We start from the raw sequence: 19,723 nt of genomic DNA on the forward strand, positions 1-19,723 counted from the left end.
GGTAAAGAAGAAGGATGGGATGATGCGCATGTGCATCGATTACAAGGCACTGAATAAGAAAACAATTAAAAACAAGTATCCCATTCCTAGGATTAATGAGCTGATTGATGAGTTGCATGGGGCATGCTTCTTCACCAAAATTGATTTGCGATCCGGATACCATCAGACCAGGATGAGAGCAAAGGACATTGAGAAAACAGCCTTCCAATGTCACTATGGCCACTTTGAGTTCATGGTTATGCCATTTGGTCTAACCAATGCACCCGCTACATTTCAAAGTTGTATGAACCAGGTATTCAGGAAGCAGCTGAGGAGATTTGTCTTGATCTTCTTTGATGACATCTTGGTCTTCAGTAAGACCTGGGAGGAGCACTTACATCATCTGGAGGAGGTGTTATCTATTCTGGAGAGAGAGTCATTGTATGCCAAGGAATCTAAATGTGAGTTTGGCATGACTGAGCTCCTTTACCTTGGGCATATCATTAGTGCAGATGGCATTCAGGTTGATCCCAAAAAGATTAGAGCTATTGTAGAGTGGCCTACTCCCACAAACCTCACACAGCTTAAGGGATTCTTTAGTTTATGTGGTTTTTATAGGAGGTTTGTTAAGGGATTCTCACAAATTGCTACACCCTTAACAAATCTTACCAGGAAAGGAGCCTTCGTGTGGACAGGGGTAGCACAGAGGTGTTTTGAGCATTTCAAGCGGGTAATGTCTTTATGTCCAGTTCTAGCTCTACCGGATTTCATGAAGCCTTTTGAGCTTCATTGTGATGCATCAGGTGATGGGATTGGAGCAGTATTGATGCAGGAGAAGCATCCCATTGCATTCGAGAGTAGGAAGCTCCGGGGAGTTGAAAAGAGTTATTCTATCTATGACCGGGAGATGTTGGCCATAATGCATGCATTGGCCAAATTTCAATCATATTTGGTAGGTGGACGTTTTGTGATCAAGACTGATCACAACAGTATTAAATACTTCATGAGCCAGCGTGATCTTAATGACCGGCAACAAAAATGGGTGACTAAATTGCAAGCTTATGACTTTGACATAGAGTTTGTCAAAGGTAAGAAAAATGTGGTGGCTGATGCCTTATCTCGGAGACCTCACTTATGTGCTCTGGCAGAGATTTCAAGAGATTGGAGAGATCGGATTATAACAGAGTATGTCGGAGATGCTTTGGCTTCTGGATTGATTTCAGGTACCATACAGGATGATCACTATGAGGTGATAGATGGATTGATCAGAGTTCAGGACAGGGTTTATTTGATTCCGTTATCACATTTGAGAGAGGATATACTGAAGGCATTTCATTATGCACCCACAGCTGGACATCCGGGGGTCTTCAAGACCTACAGGCAGATTCAAGAGCGGTTTTCATGGAAAGGGCTCAAGGATGATGTTCAGAGGTATGTCAGGGAGTGTGTGGTTTGTCAACAGAATAAGGGAGAGCACACATTTCCTGCAGGTTTATTACAGCCCTTGCCCATTCCTGATAAGAAATGGGAAAGTATTTCGATGGACTTCATCATTGGTTTACCACGAGTGCAGAGAAGAGATTGCATCTATGTGGTGGTGGACCGCTTGACGAAGTTTGCTCACTTCTTTGCTATTCCGTCCACTTACACAGCAGCACAAGTGGGAGATCTTTTCTTTAGAGAGATATTCAGGTTACATGGGCTGCCCAGATTCATTGTCAGCGACTGCGATAGTAAGTTTATGAGTGTTTTTTGGCAAGAGTTGTTTAGGCTGTGTGGTACAGATCTTACACCTAGTACTAGTTATCATCCACAAACAGATGGGCAAACAGAGATTGGAATAAATGTGTGGAAGGATATTTAAGGAACTATGTAACTGCACAAAAAAAGGCTTGGATCAGATGGTTGCATATGGGAGAGTATTGTTATAACACCACTTATCATATGTCCATCAAGATGACTCCTTTCATGGCACTCTATGGTTATGAAGCACCTAGCTTCATGGATTTAGTTTTGGGGCACAGTAGAGTGCCCAAAGCCAAAAACTTATTGCAGGATAGTCAAGACATCCTGAAAGTGCTCAAAGAGAATATACAACAGGCCCAGAATCAATAGAAATTGTATGCTGATCAGCACCGAATAGAACGTAGCTTTGAGGTAGGGGATATGGTTTACTTGAGGCTACAACCATATAGACAGTCATCACTCAAGAAGAGCGGAGCTGAAAAGTTGAAACCTAGATTCTATGGTCCCTACAGGGTGATTTGCAAAGTGGGCAAAGTCGCCTATGAGCTTGAGCTTCCAGAGGAAAATTGAGTGCACAATGTGTTTCATGTGTTTAGGCTTAAGAAAGCCATTGGTCAGAATGTAGTGCCTTCTGCTGATTTACCCCCTTTGGATGAGGAAGGGAAGCTTGTGTTAGTACTCGAGGCTATTCTGGACACCAGAGAGAGGAAGCTTAGAAACAGGATAGTGAAGGAGTATTTGGTCAGATGGAGAGACATGTAGGAGGAAGATTCTACATGGGAGAGTGAGCAGGTTATTCAGCAGGCTGGACTGAGATTGCTTGAGGACAAGCAATTTCAAGGGGGGTGGACTGTAATGTCCCCATTTTAGCAGTTGACCAAGTGTGTCTGCGTTAGCCTTGTTCTACATGGTCCCGAGGGCTAACGAAGGGTTTAATGGGATCCTGGAGTGTTTTGGCCTAGTCATTTCCAGTTTGGGCCAAAACAAAGTTGATTTACTCAGTTTCAGGCATACTTACTATTTTTAGCAAGTCAGCAGGACACAATGCAGGTCAATTTTGGTGATTGGATTTGATACTCCTTGGTGAGAGCTTTCCGACGAGCTATCACTCGCATTATTCGGAGTCCGATTGCTAATACATTTTAATGCCTGAAGTTTTATTAAAGTAACGTCTAATTTAATTGTAAAATATTAAAGTGTTACTTTAATATTTATTTTATGGGGATGTGTACCCAAGGGAGAAATAAGGGGTATTTTAATATATGTTTTATATACTACACATCTTTTATCCCACATTGCCCATATGAGTTGAGCGGACCCTTGGAAATAGAATAAAAGGAAGCATTTGTGGCTTCATTAGCCAGGTTGAATATGAGAAGAAATTGGTGTGTGAGTTGCAGCTCCGTTCTTGGCATTTGAGGACGTCTATCCTCTCTTGTAACATTCTAGACGTCATTCCCTTGGGGTTTGGCCTTTGGAATTCTTTGTTATTGGCTTCATTATCAGGCAATTTAGTTGCATTTCTAGCTACAGGCAGATTTGGTATTTTGCTCATATCTTCTTCACTACTTTTCCGACGCTTGTGCCGCTTTGAGGGAATTATATTACGAAGGTAGTGGACTGATTGAAGGACAAAGCACTGTAGCAGCAAGTTCGAAAGCATGGGCTGGAGTATTATATCAATACTGCTGAAGTAATTAGTGAGTTGATAAATCTGCCATGTATTTGGTTTTATAAATTCTGAAAATAACATTTTATTAGTAGCAGTTCATTTCCACTTTGCATATTATTGTAGTTTCTTTCTTGTTTATGTTGTATGATACCAATTCTATGCACAAAATACAACAAACAAATAAACGTTTGATTTCTGGAGTTATAAGGGGTTTAAAACATTAAACGGAGAAATAAGAGGTTGAATGCAAACTGTTTGGCAAAATTCCTTTCAGCAAATTGGTTTAGTTTTTTGGGACATCCAGGGGTGCCCATTACACAGCCATCATCAGAGTAGCAAAGTCACTAATAGCAATTATGAGGACTGATTGCTATACAATTTAGAGTCTACTTATGCAGAGTGGGGTCGTACATGAACAGGTAGTAGAGATATGGAATCCAAACATACAATACCCTCGACACTTGAGCAACCACCTATAATGCACACTGTTTACCATATGGGTAAATAGATTAATGGATACAGACGATGAACAAGAACAGCAGTACTCCTTTTATTATTCGCATATGCCAAGAGATTACGTAATGCTTACCATGATTACAATGATTTCCCACGGTGCACATATACCGCTCTGAAGAATCTTCCCGAAGGGATCTGTCAGCGACATGACAATTAACGACTACATGCTAATCTACTCGTCGGCTACACAATATTTACCGACAACATCAACCTATCGGCTACACAATATTTACCGATGACATCAATCCGTCGGCTACACAATTTCTACGGACGACATCATCCCCCCCAAAAGAAAAGTCGTCTCTTGGCGACTTCAAAACTAACAAAAATAGGAGACCACAAAATACAATATAGAAGGAATATACACTAGAGAGGAGGTTGTGATTATAGCAGTGAGTATTCTCGCCTGTCACGCCAGTGACCCAGGTTCATTCCCGGCAACGGCACCAAATTTTTACCGTTTGGGTAAATAGATTAATGCATACAGATAATGAACAAGAACAACAGTACTCCTTTTATTATTCGCATATGCCAAGAGATTACATAATGCTTACCATGATTACAATGATTTCCCATGGTGCACATATACCGTTTTGAAGAATCTTCCAGAAGGGGTCCGTCAGCTACATGACAATTAACGACTACATGCTAATCTACCCGTTGGCTACACAATATCTACCGATGACATCAATCCATCGTCTACACATTTCTACCGACGACACACACACTTCCAGAAATGGAGGTAGCATTTTGAAAGACATACTTGGAACTTTAGTAGGGAAAGGAATGACAAGCTGAATGGAAAGAAGAAAAAGTTGTTCTAGAAGAAATATGGAAGATGTAAAAGGCTGACCTAGAAGAGATATTAGCAGCAGTAGAAGAGAAGAAGATGGATGTGTTACATGTACTCCAAGGAGTTCCTACCATGCAAAAGGTTGCCAAGTGGGATCTATTATGCCTTCGTGAATGAGCTCCGAGTCCAGGGATGTCTTCATAAGTTACTTCTTGAAGTCTGATTTTCTTTTTAGTTTGTTGGGTAGTCATTTGGAAGACAACTTCTTTTCTGAGGGGGATAAATGTAGTACGTTATAAATAATTAGAACTGGTTAAACTTTGTTGGGATAGGGTACTTAGGAAGCGACGAAATGCATCTGTTGGTTTTCCCAACCAACCGACCATTATATAAGATCTGTTGGATATGGATGATGGTCTCATGTTTTTGGTAGTCAATAAAGTAATAACATTTCCTCACCATTTTGATATTCTGGAACTCGTAATGAATGTCATGTTGGTACAATTGAATCCATGCTATATTGTTCTATATATTGTGTATTGATATCACAACTAATCAGAGCGTGGATATATCTTTTCATTAAGGAGATGGATTTAAAGCAGTTAACAGGGGCTGCAGTTCACTTTTCAAGAGCTGAGATTAGACCCAGCAGCCTGCAGCAGCGTGAGTTTGAGGAGCTGAGAATTAACTCTGGAGGCCTGCGTCAGTTACTACAAGGCCTGTGATTTGATTCTGAGGGCCTGTGATTTAGATATAGAGGCCTGTGTCTAGTTTCTATGCCTGTGTTCATGATCTGTGCGTGCTAGTTGATGGTGGAAGTTGGCAGGTTGTTGGTAAAGCTGTGTCTACTTTTAATGCAAGCCCACAGGCTGTGCATTGGACATTCTAGGTAGCGTGGTTCCTCCCTACTGGCTGCAATGTTGACTGCCCAGAGAGACCTGTGCTTGGGTTGGAAGAACAGTGAAGAGAAATGCACATAACAATTTCCCTTTGGTTTGTAAATTCTGAGTTTTGAATAATAAGTGTGTTCTGAATAATTGAGTTATATTTGTTAGAGCAAATGAATGGTGAAATTGTAGCTATGTATTGGGATTTATCAAAGTTAAATGGTCAAACAATAGTTTAGTTTCAGCTCAGCATGTTTTGGTCTGAATCGCAATATACCATTGGGAAATTGATCTGCAATTATTGAAACATTTGCAATTAGCATTTGTGTTCTGAAATTCAGAATTTGGTTTGGCAATTATATTCAATTTTTTCCGTTATTCAGAAAATTGCCTTAACATTTGATGATAAAAGTTTAGTGACTTGCAATTGAAGAGAATGCTGAAAAACAATCATTAGGAGTTATCCCAATTGCATGCCATGTGTTCAATGAATTGCCTAAGTAAGAATAATCGATGCTTGCTATAACTGGTTGAGGGTTCTTACAAACTACTATCCCCAAATTTATTATGTGTCTTACAATATTAGTGAAACATAAAAAAGCAAAGTCATTCTTAGCATAGATGTATAAGAACCCAAACCTTTTTTGATCTGAATGCTACCTGCCAATTATTAGTTATATGCTAGATGCCAGCGTTGTAGTTTTGTTTAAGGGTGATGGCTTTAATTCTTGTACACCATCAGACTCATTAAAATTGCAATATTTTTATTTTTCTTGGTAACTAACACTCCAAATATTAAATTCTGTGTAATATTTTAACACATTTCCCTCACTATGATCCTCAAAGTGTACAACCCCCAAACTTGTTTATTTTGCCTCATTATCCAAGTGAAACAGAAAAAAAAAATTCACAGTCAGTCTAGACATAAAAGAGCAAAACGTTTTTTCTAATTTAAATGCAAACTAGCAATTTATCAGTCGTATTTGAGAAGCTAGTTTTGTAGTTCCTTTGAAGGATGATGACTTGAGTTCTTCTGGTAAGCCATCACACTGATTAGTGCTAGATTTTGATTGATATTTATTGTACTCTGCAGCTGTCTACTTTCAGCCACACACATGATCATTTGCTTTCAGAAAGAAATCAGATATGACAAAAACTTTCAGCCATCACTGTCCCAACTCGATATGTATTATAGAAGCAATAATGACACTATCTGTATAAATCAAGATTTAGATATATCCTTGGCTCAAAAGCACATAGTCTAGCAATGGGGACTTGCTAAAGGGAAGCACACTGTCATAGTTATGGGCTCTTTGATATTTACATCTCATGTCTCAATCTATAATCTGTTATGATCTCTCTGTTTAATCTTTAATAACCAAGGAGGAAAATGAGTCGTATTTCTACTGCTCGTGCCTCTATTTGTTTCCATGAAGATATCAACATATGTGTGCATTCAGAATTGGAATGGCTAAAAGCCATCTAAGGAAACAAAATGCCTTTGTCTAAAACAAGGGAGTTGGTTAGAAAGAATAACTTCTGGCTCTGTCCTGAACTTGGTTTTTCTGGCTTGTTGTCTTGTCTTGTTTTTCTTCTGAGTCACCATTTGGTGCTTCTGCTTTGGTCGGCTTTTTTGTTTGTATGCTCAGTCCCATAAACCCATGTATTTTTTTGGTTGGACATTAATACTATTATCTTATCTTATCTACTTCAAGGAATATTCTGCAGAAACACACAACAATGGAGAAAACCTACACATTTCTTAATTGACCAAAACCTCATCAATGAATGCTAGCATGCAGCCTGCTCTGACTCTCAGCTAGATGTTTGCAAATTATCCAACAATGAGAAAGAGAACCTTTATTTAATGTGAGTTCTTCATGAAAAGTTTTCCTCTAAGAGATTTCTTGGCCATCAGTGATCTGTCTTATATAATGTAGTAATGATTGACAGAAAAATCAATACCAAGAATATGATGGGTCTAAAATGTTGTCACAGCCATAGTTGGAAAGCTCTCACTCGGCAACAACTTGCAAAGCCCCAAAAAATTTATTCGGGAAAAAATCAGCCAATTTTTCAAAAAGAACTTGGGAATCTAAAAGACCGCTTAAATTTAATTTAAAATATTTTTTTTTTTTGCAAAATTCAATGAGAAGATGCATGTAATGAGTTAATTAAAAAGAACACAAAAGAAACAAGCAGAGTTTAGATATATATAAATGCATAGTGGATACAAAATTGCATTCTCATGCAGAATGCTGATGGTGAGAAGCAAAATAGTAAATAGTTTGTGTCAAACTAGAAGTAAATACATCATTACAATCACATCTTCCTCTTCCCAGCTCTACTAGCGTACTGATTCTCAATTTTATATAATATATATATATATAGGCTTTTTGCCTTTTGTTTAAAAAAAAATTAATTCAAAAACTTGCCAATTTTTTGCAAAAGCTCGACAATGTTTTCACCAGCCGAGTCACGATTAAATCTGGGAAAAACTTGCCAGTCCCAAAAACTCACCGATTAGTGGAAACTCGCCAATTGTTCGGTGATTACACCATGGTCATAGTTACCTTCGTGTCTTTGGCCAGATTCGTTATATGAATTTCTGAGAATCTAATGCTTCACAAATTACCCAAGCGAAAATATTGAAGATATGAAAACCCCTCCTCTAGCTAGCAATAGAAGGAAATTTGAGCACAGCCTGAAGTCATCAGCAAGGAGTAAATGGATCAACACAAAAAACTGTATTTAAAAGAACGATCTTTGAGTTATAATTGGATCTAGAAAAGTAACTAGGATTTTGATTTTAAAGGAGGCATTTGCAAATACTACTTTGCAATTACTGTTTTATGAGTGATTCTTAAAATATGTGAATTGTAAGTGAGAAAGACTAAGATTTGGCTTCTTGTTTTAAGACAATTGGAGATTCAGCAACACAAAAGCATGGAACTGGGAAGGTGGCTCTTGCAACATTTCTTCAGGAAATTTCTCTTCAATCTGATGAAGAGAACTTGATGGTATGAAAAGAAAATCTTTTCAAACTATTACCTTTTTCTGTTAAAGCTATGTTGCACATGCTTTTGTTTACATTAAAAATGATTAGAATGGTGTATTTTTAATTCCATATGACTTTTGTTAGATAGGACATGTAGGTACCAACTATCTTCCTGATTAATCTGAGCATTTGATATAATTTTATGGTCAGCACAAAGATTACATTTTGATTATATTTTTGTCAAAAACAAAGTAATGTTACTTCTGTTTTTAGCAATCTCTATTCATCTTAATGTGCACCAATAATAGAATTTTTTATTAGAATATTCGTTGTGGGGTTGGTAAGGTTTGTATCAAATATCAAATTTATGGAGTCATTGTACCGGGGGGGGGAGAAGAATATTGTCATTGATCTCAATGTTCATAAGGGAGGAGTTAAAAGGTCATTGGACCAGAATTGTAAGAACAAATGTGTGGCATATTTTATTGATTTTTATTTGCAAGAGAAAATACTTTTTGTGTTACATGGGTCAACCCATTTTTTAGCATCTAGGTGGATAAAATATGAAAAAACTAATAGCCAACCTCCTTTTGGGCAGCCTAGGTTAGGGGAATTTTATTTTTTTAATAAATCAAAATTTATCAATACATTCTCAAGAGAGGGACCAACCCCAGAGTAGGTAGCATTCCCTTGGAAGAAGGAATAAAAACAATAAGTATTATATTTTCCCTGGCTTACCTCTTACAGTGAAGTGTCCATCTTTGGGCAAGGAAGTTTATTATTTATCGTTATCTTTCAGTATGCTGGCCAACCTGTTTTGATGAAATGTAATTCTTGTGAAGAGGTGCCTGTTGGAAGGCACTAATAGAAGTTTCTTGAGGCTCATTTCCTTCATCAATTCATTGAAAATCATTTTAATTTTTAAGGCAGATTAACCGTAGATCAAGAGCACATTTAAGAAGGATAGGTGAAGACTTTATGAGCAGAAATCAGACATGTGGAGCAGATCTAAGGCATGATTTTATGAAGCGATCTTTCAGATTTGAAAGCAATTTTTGAAGATCGTTGTACATTTCAGTAGAAGTATATTGCAGCCTTGGAATCAAAGTTGTAAGGAAGATTTTGAATAGTTGGCTAATTTGAAGACTACTGTGAAAGGCATGGGATAAAGAGACAATATTCACCCAGAAGAAATCCATAGAAAATGTAGTTAAGGGAAAGAATAAAAAACAATTCAAGGCAGGGCAAGGGCTATGCTCAGTGAATTCAAGGTAGCTGATACTTCTTAGAAAGAAGCAGTTCATACTATGGTATGCATTTCAAACTGAGCACAAATCAGGGTGGACAAAAGAAAAACTACATATGAGCTTTGGAAGGGAAGGCCTACATCAATAAAGTATTTCAAGGTTATAAAAACAAATGCTATATTTGAAGGGGCGAAGATCATTCAGGAAAATTCAATTCTTGAAGTGATGAATTTATTTTCCTTAGATAGTCCTCAAAGAGCAAAGCTCAAAAATGCTATAACAAAAGATTGCACAATGAGAGAAGACATCAAAGAGATAGTACAAGAACCTGATTACCAGAAGAAAATTGTAATGTAGAACAACAAAGGAAGATGCTAAAACTTGAGAAGTTGAGAAAAGAAATCTCAAGACTAAGGCAATATCCAAGACACCAACTGAATTTGTTCAGAAGAACCATCATACAGATATGATTATTGGAGACAAAGGCACAAAAATTCAGACAAGATGAAGACTTGCCAGTACAACAAAGCATGCAGTTTTTTGTTCTCTTTCCAATGTTAAACTAGAGAACTGCTTAGAAGAATGTGAAGACAAGCATTGGATCAAGGCTATGGAGGAGGAATTGGATCAAATAGAGGAGAACAAAACTTGAAGCTTGTACCAAGACCTAAGGACAAGAAGATTATTGTAAGTTGTAACCATATAAGCTTCTTGAGACATGCTAAATGGAGATGGGAAAGTCACAATAACCAAAGCAAGACTTGTGTGCAAAGGCTATGTATAGGTTGAAGAAATAGACTTTAAAGAGACATTTGCAGCTTTGCACAAGTTGCACTATTAGAGGCTAGCAGAATGTTTGTAACTCTTGCAAGCGTTAAGAAATTCAAAGTCTATCAAATGGATGTTGGAACAACTTTTCTAAATGGAAATCTAAAAGAGGGGGTGTTTATTGAACAATGGACATGCAAATTTGTGCTTACTTTCCGATTTTGAATCAAAGAACATTTCACAAGCACATGGTCAAGTTTATGGAGGAGGAATTGGATCAAATAGATGTTAATGTTTTATAGCTGCAGGAGAAATCATTCCTACCTGACATGGTTGTGCCTATCATCTTTTTTATCTCTGATGATGTTGATTAGCCAAGTATCTCTTGCTCTGTATTCTGTCTTTGTTATGTCCCTTCAAGGCGCGATATGATGATTGCTGAATCCTTTCATTTTCTGCATTATTCATTCTACTGAATTAGTTGGTGCCTTCTTGCCTATTAATTTGGAGCAGCTGTAGTTATGAAGACAGATCTTCATCTACATGTTCATCCTTTCTTTGTAGCAGTTACTATGAATGTTGTATCATCTGTATTGGAGATGTATCATCTTTCATTTCTCGCCATATATTATACTAAATCTTGGAGTGCAAGTGTTGTTTGGATATATGATCAACGGGTCTATCATGATTGCACTAATCGTTCATTACCATATATCGTTTATTTATTTTGGATTATTGAAGGCATTACGGTAATAGAGGTTGCATCTGTTTGATGTGTAATGACACGTGTAATTGTTGTCAGCTGCTATATGCATCAAGTGCTGCCTTTTGAGTTACCCTCAATGTAGATTATGAATGCCACGTTTAGCATCAGAAGTTCTTTTTAAGAAGATCATGCTCATTCAAGTTGAGTGTGTGAGAGGTGTGTGAGATTTCAGTGTATGCAAAAACAGTGAATTTGGTGACTTGTGAGATCATCATACCTACAGCAGTGGCTCTGTGTTTGCTACAGATTTTTGTGACAGTGATGGTCTGAATTATGTTATTCAACCTCTTATTTTTTCTCTATCTATTTCATTGTGTTATCAGTTTGGCGCAATTGGTCTGTGATTCAAAAGCAGATGTTCATATTCTAGTGTTTGTTATGTGATAGTAACTTTTGGTGAAAAAGTCATTCTTCTGTCTAAGCTTGTGAAGCTTTGTGTTGAATCACATGATTATGCAAAAAAGAATCTACTTGGCTGGATTTTTCCTCCTCAGGCAGGAGTGTTTTCCCAAGATAAGCAACTGTGCATTTTGTTCTTGTTTGATTATTTGTGTCTGTTGATCATGTTATGCTATTCTGGTTCAAAACTTTTGCATGGTGTTATAGCTGGTCTATATAAAGATCCAGTACCAAAATAGGATGATTGGATACCTCAAGAGTTTATGATGTGTAATGGGATCAATGGAAGAAATTAGGGATTCTTATGAGAACGTGTAGCTTAAGAACCTTGGAATGTGTAGCTTAAGAGCGTTGGATTCTTATCTGAAAGGGTATTTGTCAGCTACTGTGATCTATAGATAGGTGGTGGCTGTGAATATTACAATCTCAGCTATTGAGTTGTGCAGATCTGAGGTCTTTAGGAGCAATGATCAGGAAAGAACAATTGGTGGGTTGTGAGGAAGTTTAGGCAATAAAGAGATGAATATTTTTTTCATATCCTTGAATATTTATCATAATTGTTTTCCACCCTAGGGCAACTACCGTAAAACGACTTTTCATGTAGTGATTTCTTTTCCACCTTATGATATGGCAAGTTTTCTTTTCTTTTTATTTTCCCTCTTTTTTCTTTTTCTTTTTGTTCTTATTTTATTTGTTTAATATAGATTACATATCTCGGTTGTCAATTGTTCAAATTGGGTCATCCCTTCATCGCCTTTCATGATATAACTTTAACTTCAACTGGTTTACGGCTAGGGGAACTTCTTGGTCATCCAAAAGTCCACAACTATATTGCTTCATTCTCCATCTATAATGACCCTAATTGTAATAATTATTTACTAACTAAATGATTAAAATAAAAGAGAGAAAATATTGGTTAGTAGATAAATAAATAATAAATGATTAAAATATATTGATTGTTAGATAAATAAATATTAAATAAAATAAATAGTAATATTGAATATAAGTAATAAATATTTACTAACTTACCATACTCAAAAGTATATTTTCCTAAATACGCTAAATAAACATTGTAATATTAATAATTACTAGTACTATTTCCTATGCATACTAAATAACTAAAACATAAAGCTCCCTAATAACTTGATGGTGAGTCACTTGCATACATCAGATGGATGGAAGGACACAACCAAATAGCTATAAGCATGTATAAGTACCCCATCATCCGGGGATATCAAGGCATCAAAGAATATATTCAGGAAAACAATGAGAAAAGGGACTTGGAAAGATTTAAATAGTTAAATCAAAACCTTGCCACCATTGTGGAAAGTCACAACAGAAATCAAGGAGTATGGGTTGATACAAATTGACGTAGGACCCATCGATACATGTAACACCTTCAATGTCACCTAGATATTGTAATAATACGCATGGCCAACCACTTACAAGCAAAGTATAAAAGGATAGTTGGATGAACCGTAAGTACAAATGAGGATGTGAATTTGGTCCCACGCCACTCTATGTGTCATCAAAGGAACCCTCACCCTTAGATATTCTCATGAATATGGAGACGTAAGTCATGCTAGATAAAAAGGATTTACACCTATGATTATTAAATAATTACTCATAATTAAATAAGTATATAAATTGGATTAAACCATTATACTATTATTGTCAATAATTATAATGATTAGTAAAATAGAATTTGATCCAATATACTCTTATAATTGAACAATGGCATTATAAGAATAAGATCTAATCTTTAGACCCTCAAAATATGATTATCTCCTATACTATCATAATATGATGATCGGAAGGATTCAATATTACCAAGGTGGGGCTTGTGTAAATCCAATCTAAGGATCTACACAATCGAGGGTAGGGGTCAGCAATACTTAAATATTTGTGAAACGCACTTGGACCTGTAATCTTTGAGGGAGTCCTTAGATGGTATCTAGGCAGCTTGGTTAACATCTATGCCCTTCAATCCCAAATCCAAATAATTATATCATTTGACAAGTAAAATGACCATTATGAATATTTTGATTAATTAAATGATCATCTATAACAATGAACCCTAAAAAAGACGTTACAGTGGTATCAGGGCATGATCTTGCCATCCTGTAGGGTGAATAAAATTATAAACATTTCAATCAATAAAAAGATCAAACTATTGAATGCAAGTGCTAATGAATCATGAAACGTGATTAAATAAATGATGAATGTATATAAGTGAATTCTATCAAGATGGGAGAGGCAAAGTAAATCTCCTCAAGATAGGTAGACCCCAAGATGGGTATGGACATGGGTTCCAATGCCTTGAGGAAAGAGTCCATGATGGGTGAGGACATGGTTTCGAATGCCTTGAGGAAAGAGTCCAAGATGGGTAAGAACATGATTCCAAAATCCTTGAGAAAAAAGTCCAAGATGGGTACGAACCTGTAGTCCCAATAACTTGTAGATGAGTATCTAGCACCCTGTGACAATGGAGTTTCCATAGTCAAAAGAGGTCATATAAGAAGCAAAAATTACTAAGAGCAATCTGACAACTACTAATTTCTATACATACTAATGTATGTTAAAGAGAACATTAAATGAATCAACTACAACAAAAGGATATTGGAAGCTTTAAAAATCAATCATACCTTTTGAATTCATCAATCAAATTATAGACATTCTGCCAACCTTGACACCCTGAAATACCATTCAATGATAAGCATGAATAAGTCATACAAAATTGAATCACTCATAATATTTAACTTAATCTTAAACTCTTGTATATATTGTCAAATTCACACTTGAAACTCAAACAAGAGCCATGGATTAATTGTGATCTTATCATTCAGATGAAACTAGTAATTACTTGAGGACAAGCAATTTTGAGAAGGTAGGACTGTAATGACCCTAATTGTAATAATTATTTAGTAACTAAATGATTAAAAAAGAAGAAAATGTTGATTAGTAGATAAATAAATATTAAATGATTAAAATATATTGATTAATATTGAATATAAATAATAAATATTTTTAAACTTACCATACTCAAAAGTATATTTTCCTAAATATACTAAATACACAACTCATTAATATTAATAATTACTCATGCTATTTACTAAGCACACTAATTAACTAAAACATAAAGCTCCCAATAACTTGATGGTGAGTCACTTACCCAGGTCAGATAGATGGAAGGACTCAACCAAATAGCTATAAGCGTGTATAAGTACCCCATCATCCACAAAGATCAAGGCATCAAAGAATATATTTAGAAAATGATGAGAAAAGGGACTTGGAAAGATTTAAATAGTTGAATCGAAACCTTGCCACCATTGTGGAAAGTCACAACAAAAATCAAGGAATACAGATTGATACAAATCGACACAAGGCCCATCAATACATGTAACACCTTCAATGCCACCTAGATATTCTAATAATACGCATGGCCAACCACTTACAAGCAAAGTATACAAACAAGTATGTGAAATTGGTCTCACACCATTCTATGTGCCATCAAAAGGACCCGCACCCTTAGATATTCTCATGAATATGGGGATGTAAGTCATGCTAGATAAAAAAGATTTACACCCATGATTATTAAATAAATAGTCACAATTAAATAAATATATAAATTGGATCTAACCCTTACACTATTATTGTCAATAATTATAATGATTTTTAAAATAGAATTTGATCCAATATACTCTTATAATTGAACAATGGCATTTTAAGAATAAGTTCTAATCTTTAGACCCTCAAAATATGATTATCTCCTTATATTATCATAATATGATGATCAAAAGGATTCAATATTACGAAAAAGGGTCTTGTGTAAATCCAATCTAGGGGTCTACCAATAGAGGGTAGGGGTCAACGATCAATAAATATTTGTGAAACAGATTTGGACCTATAAACTTTGAGGGAGTCCTTAGATGGTATCTAGGCAACTTGCTTAACATCTATACCCTTCAATCCCAAATCCAAAATAATTATATCATTTGACAAGTAAAATGATCATCATGAATATTTTGATTGATTAAATGATCATCTATAACAATGGAACCTAAAAGGGGACAATACACCATCACTTTACGAACTCTATAGGGATCAAGTCATCTCGCCTTGATCATTTCCAACTTTATCCCATTTTGAGCATTGTATTTCAATACTAATTGTCCTAGAGTGATTCTCATATGCTTGAGATGCTTGTCATGCCACAGTTTTCGTGATCGTTGAGCTGCCTCCATCATCCAGTGGACCATCATCCGTCGTTTGTCTAGTTTGTTCAAGACATATAATCGTTCCGTCAAACTATCCATGTCACCCATTCTGTTATCAATGGCTATCTGAAGACTTGGCACCATGAACTCCAACAGTATGATAGCTTAATGGTTGTACATCAATTGAAGTGGTATTTGGCTTGTCATCACCTTGTACATTGTACGATAGGCCCACAATATTGACGACAACTTCTCCCAATCTTCATGTTCAATACCACGTGACTTGTATATCTTTGAGACGAATATTTTGTTAGTTTTTTATGGTTGCCCATTAGCTCTCAAATAATAAGGGCTTGGCAAGGAGTGAAGAATTTTGAACTCCATCGTAAGTAGCTTGATGACATGATTTATGAATTGCCCTCCTCAATCACTTGTTGTCTAGATAGGAATTTTGTACAAGGTTATGATTTATTTGTAGATAAACTTGGTCGTGCTCAATTCCAAAATATTAGGTAAGGATCATGCTTCCACCCACTTAGTTAAGTATTCTATGGCCACTATGATGTATCGACAACTCCACATATGGCTTCCCTTCAACTATCCAATGAAATCCAATCCCCACCATTCAAAACAACTCTTAGGTGTGGAAGGGGTTGAGCAACATAAAGTCCCTTGTCAACAACTTCCCATCCCTTTAGCATGACTTGCACTCCACAACTGTCCAACATCATACAACCTAGGCCACCATATTCTTACTAACAACACTTTTCTTGTTGTGGTGTCCAGTCTTGTGTGTTTTGTTGGATCTTCATGCACTTCTCTCAAAAGACTTGGAACCTTCAAGGCGTATCTCCTCAATACCTACTTAAATCCCATTTTAGACAACAATCCAAAAATCAAATGAAATTATAATGTCCCCTTTTGGGACATTTTCTGATTTCCTTTCTATTTGTATTAGTTTGACAATATGTGATGTTTCTGCTTTGTCTTGATATATATCTAGCCAGTTGATGCCAATGGCAATTGCTCAAATTATTAAACCATTAAAGATGTAGAAGGGGAATAAGAAAAATGATTGATGATTGAAAGATCGAATTTGATATCCATTATATATCTTGCCATATCAAAGAGGTTACATCTCTTGAATGTCTAAGGGACATATCTCTTCCAAATCATAGATGCTCATCTCTTCAAAAAACTAATTAGTTCAATATGTAAAACGTTGTTTATTTGTATAATCAATGCCTTCCATGATTAATTGTTATTGGTTATCATCTTATATATATTCATATTATATCATTTAATTATATTTTAATGTTTTTATCAATTGATATAAGATAATCAATGATATATATATTTAATATCTGTAATCATAATTATAAATTATATTTATTGATTTATGCAATTGTATTATGCTTTAGCCATAAATAAAAGGCATAATCCTTCATGCGCAAGCATCCATTTATCAACGCCAAAGTCTTTTTGAAATAGGGTTTACACATTAGTCGATAGTCACTAATACTAAGTATCAATTCTCTTTACAACCATGAATATATACTATATTTTAATCCTTTTTTTTTACAATATATTCTTACATTTAATATTTTAAATGCTCATAATTAATATTTGTTATACTTTGGAAAAGATACTTTTGATTATAATTATATTATCATTATCTTTAACTAAAATATACTTCATGTTATAATAAATAAGTGGTAATATTGGTTTAACTTATTAAATTTTATAAGTTATTATTATTATTTATTTAACTTCATCAATATAATTATTATAATTATAATTATAATTTATTTATTTAGTCTTATATTGACTCTATAAGGTATTATTATTATTTGATTTATTAGTAATGATTTAATATTACCTTATTACCTTAATAACGTTTTATTATTATATCCATAATATATTATTATTTATTCTTTAATAATATATTATACCATTAATAATATATCAATATTTCTTTTAATATATTATAACATTAAGAAATAATATATTTATTTATTCATAATAATTTACTTATATTACTCAAATTAGAGGACATGATAGTCTGCCCTTCCTCAAATTGCTTGTCCTCAAGCAATGATTGTTTACACTAAACCTTTATTGTGAATTCAATATACAAGTTATACACTGGAATAAAAGAATACATAAGGTATGCATGTAGTTAATGTCATAATGCATGAAGTAAATATCTGAGTGCTTGCAGACACAAAGCATACACGAAGAAGACACATTAATGCATGAAGACACGAAGTATACACGATGCAAACACATGATGCATGAAGGCACAAAGCATACATGATGCAGATACATCATACACTCCTTGTTGATTTTCACAATGAAGTAGAGTAAAAGGAATGAAAAATATACTTCCCCAATAATCCTTTTGATCATGGATCCTGCAAACACAAATAATTATTAGTGTTAGGAATAAGGTGTCTCAACCTTGTATAATTCCTATTCTTATTATTTGTTTTGTAAAATGTATTTCTTGCAAATAATGTTGATGTGTCGACATCTTGAATTGTGTGTAAGGAGATCATGGCTAAAACGGTTATGACGGATTCCTATGACACGTAAGAAGCTATTTCCACATCTGAGTTATAAGTAACAAAATCCTATATAAATATACTTCCCCAATACTCCTTTTGATCATGGATCCTACAAACACAAATAATTATTAGTGTTAGGAATAAGGTGTCTCAACCTTGTATAATTCCTATTCTTATTATTTGTTTTGTAAAATGTATTTCTTGCAAATAATGTTGATGTGTCGACATCTTGAATTGTGTGTAAGGAGATCATGGCTAAAACGGTTATGACGGATTCCTATGACACGTAGGAAGCTGTTTCCGCATCTGAGTTTCCTTACAATTAGTATATAATAGCTCCAAGAAAGATGAGTCTTGTGACGATCCCTTTTTTTTTTCATTTACATAATCATTTGAAATGAATCTTTCTCTCTCTTCATTACGATTATCATAAGATGGTAGATTGACAGTGCGAAGGGTGCGTGAAATAGGCTACAAGCAGTTCCCTAGAGGATATCCGTCATGTGTCCGAATTTACTCTCTCTCCCTCCACCAACTCCCTACCTTAGGATATCATAATGTGGATGAGAAGCTGAGTGTTAAATTTAATTTACTTAGTTCATTTGGAAGATTTCTTCTTTAGTACACAAACAACTTTCTTTCTCCTTATTACGATCATCTTGAGATGGTAGATTGACGGTGCAGAAGGTGCGTGAAACAAGCTACAAGCAGTTCCCTAGAGGATATCCGTCAAGTGCTCGAATTTACTCTGCCTCTCCCTCCACCAACTCCCTATCTTAAGAGATCATAATGTGAATGAGAATATTAATCAAATGAACATAATTATTTGGCATATGAATCTTTCTCTCTCCTTATTATGATCGTCTTGAGATGGTAGATTGACGGTGCAAAGGGCGCATGAAACAAGCTACAAACGGCTCCCTGGAGGATATCCGTCAGGTGCTCGAATTTAGTCCGCCTCTCCCTCCACCAACTCCCTATCTTAAGAGATCTTAATGCGGATGAGAAATAAAGCCCTATGTTCCTAATGTCATCACGATTCCTTAGGAATGTATCTTAACATATATACATGTATCCATTAATTTGATACTTATCTAATTTTCATGTTTATATATTCACATCTATCATGCAAAGTATAATCTATCATGATCTACATAGACATCATACG

The 19,723-nt window shown here is 35.3% G+C and overlaps 1 protein-coding gene across 5 annotated transcripts in view; it reads left to right on the forward strand.

The window, feature by feature from the left end:
* Window positions 1–19,723, forward strand: part of LOC149576676 (uncharacterized) — a 407,004-nt gene that overhangs the window by 339,783 nt on the left and 47,498 nt on the right. For 3 of the 5 annotated variants that reach the window (XM_089819021.1, XM_089819036.1, XM_089819054.1), the window contains one exon: window positions 8,512–8,613. The exons of the other annotated variants lie outside the window; for them this stretch is intronic. In XM_089819021.1, coding sequence (XP_089675147.1) covers window positions 8,512–8,613 — 102 coding nt within the window. The remainder of the gene's footprint in view (window positions 1–8,511; window positions 8,614–19,723) is intronic. 5 annotated transcript variants of the gene reach the window in all.

The sequence above is a fragment of the Cupressus sempervirens genome, chromosome 1 (genome assembly GCF_028749045.1).
Source record: "Cupressus sempervirens isolate cs-2001-9-10 chromosome 1, ASM2874904v1, whole genome shotgun sequence".
Lineage (NCBI taxonomy): Eukaryota > Viridiplantae > Streptophyta > Pinopsida > Cupressales > Cupressaceae > Cupressus > Cupressus sempervirens.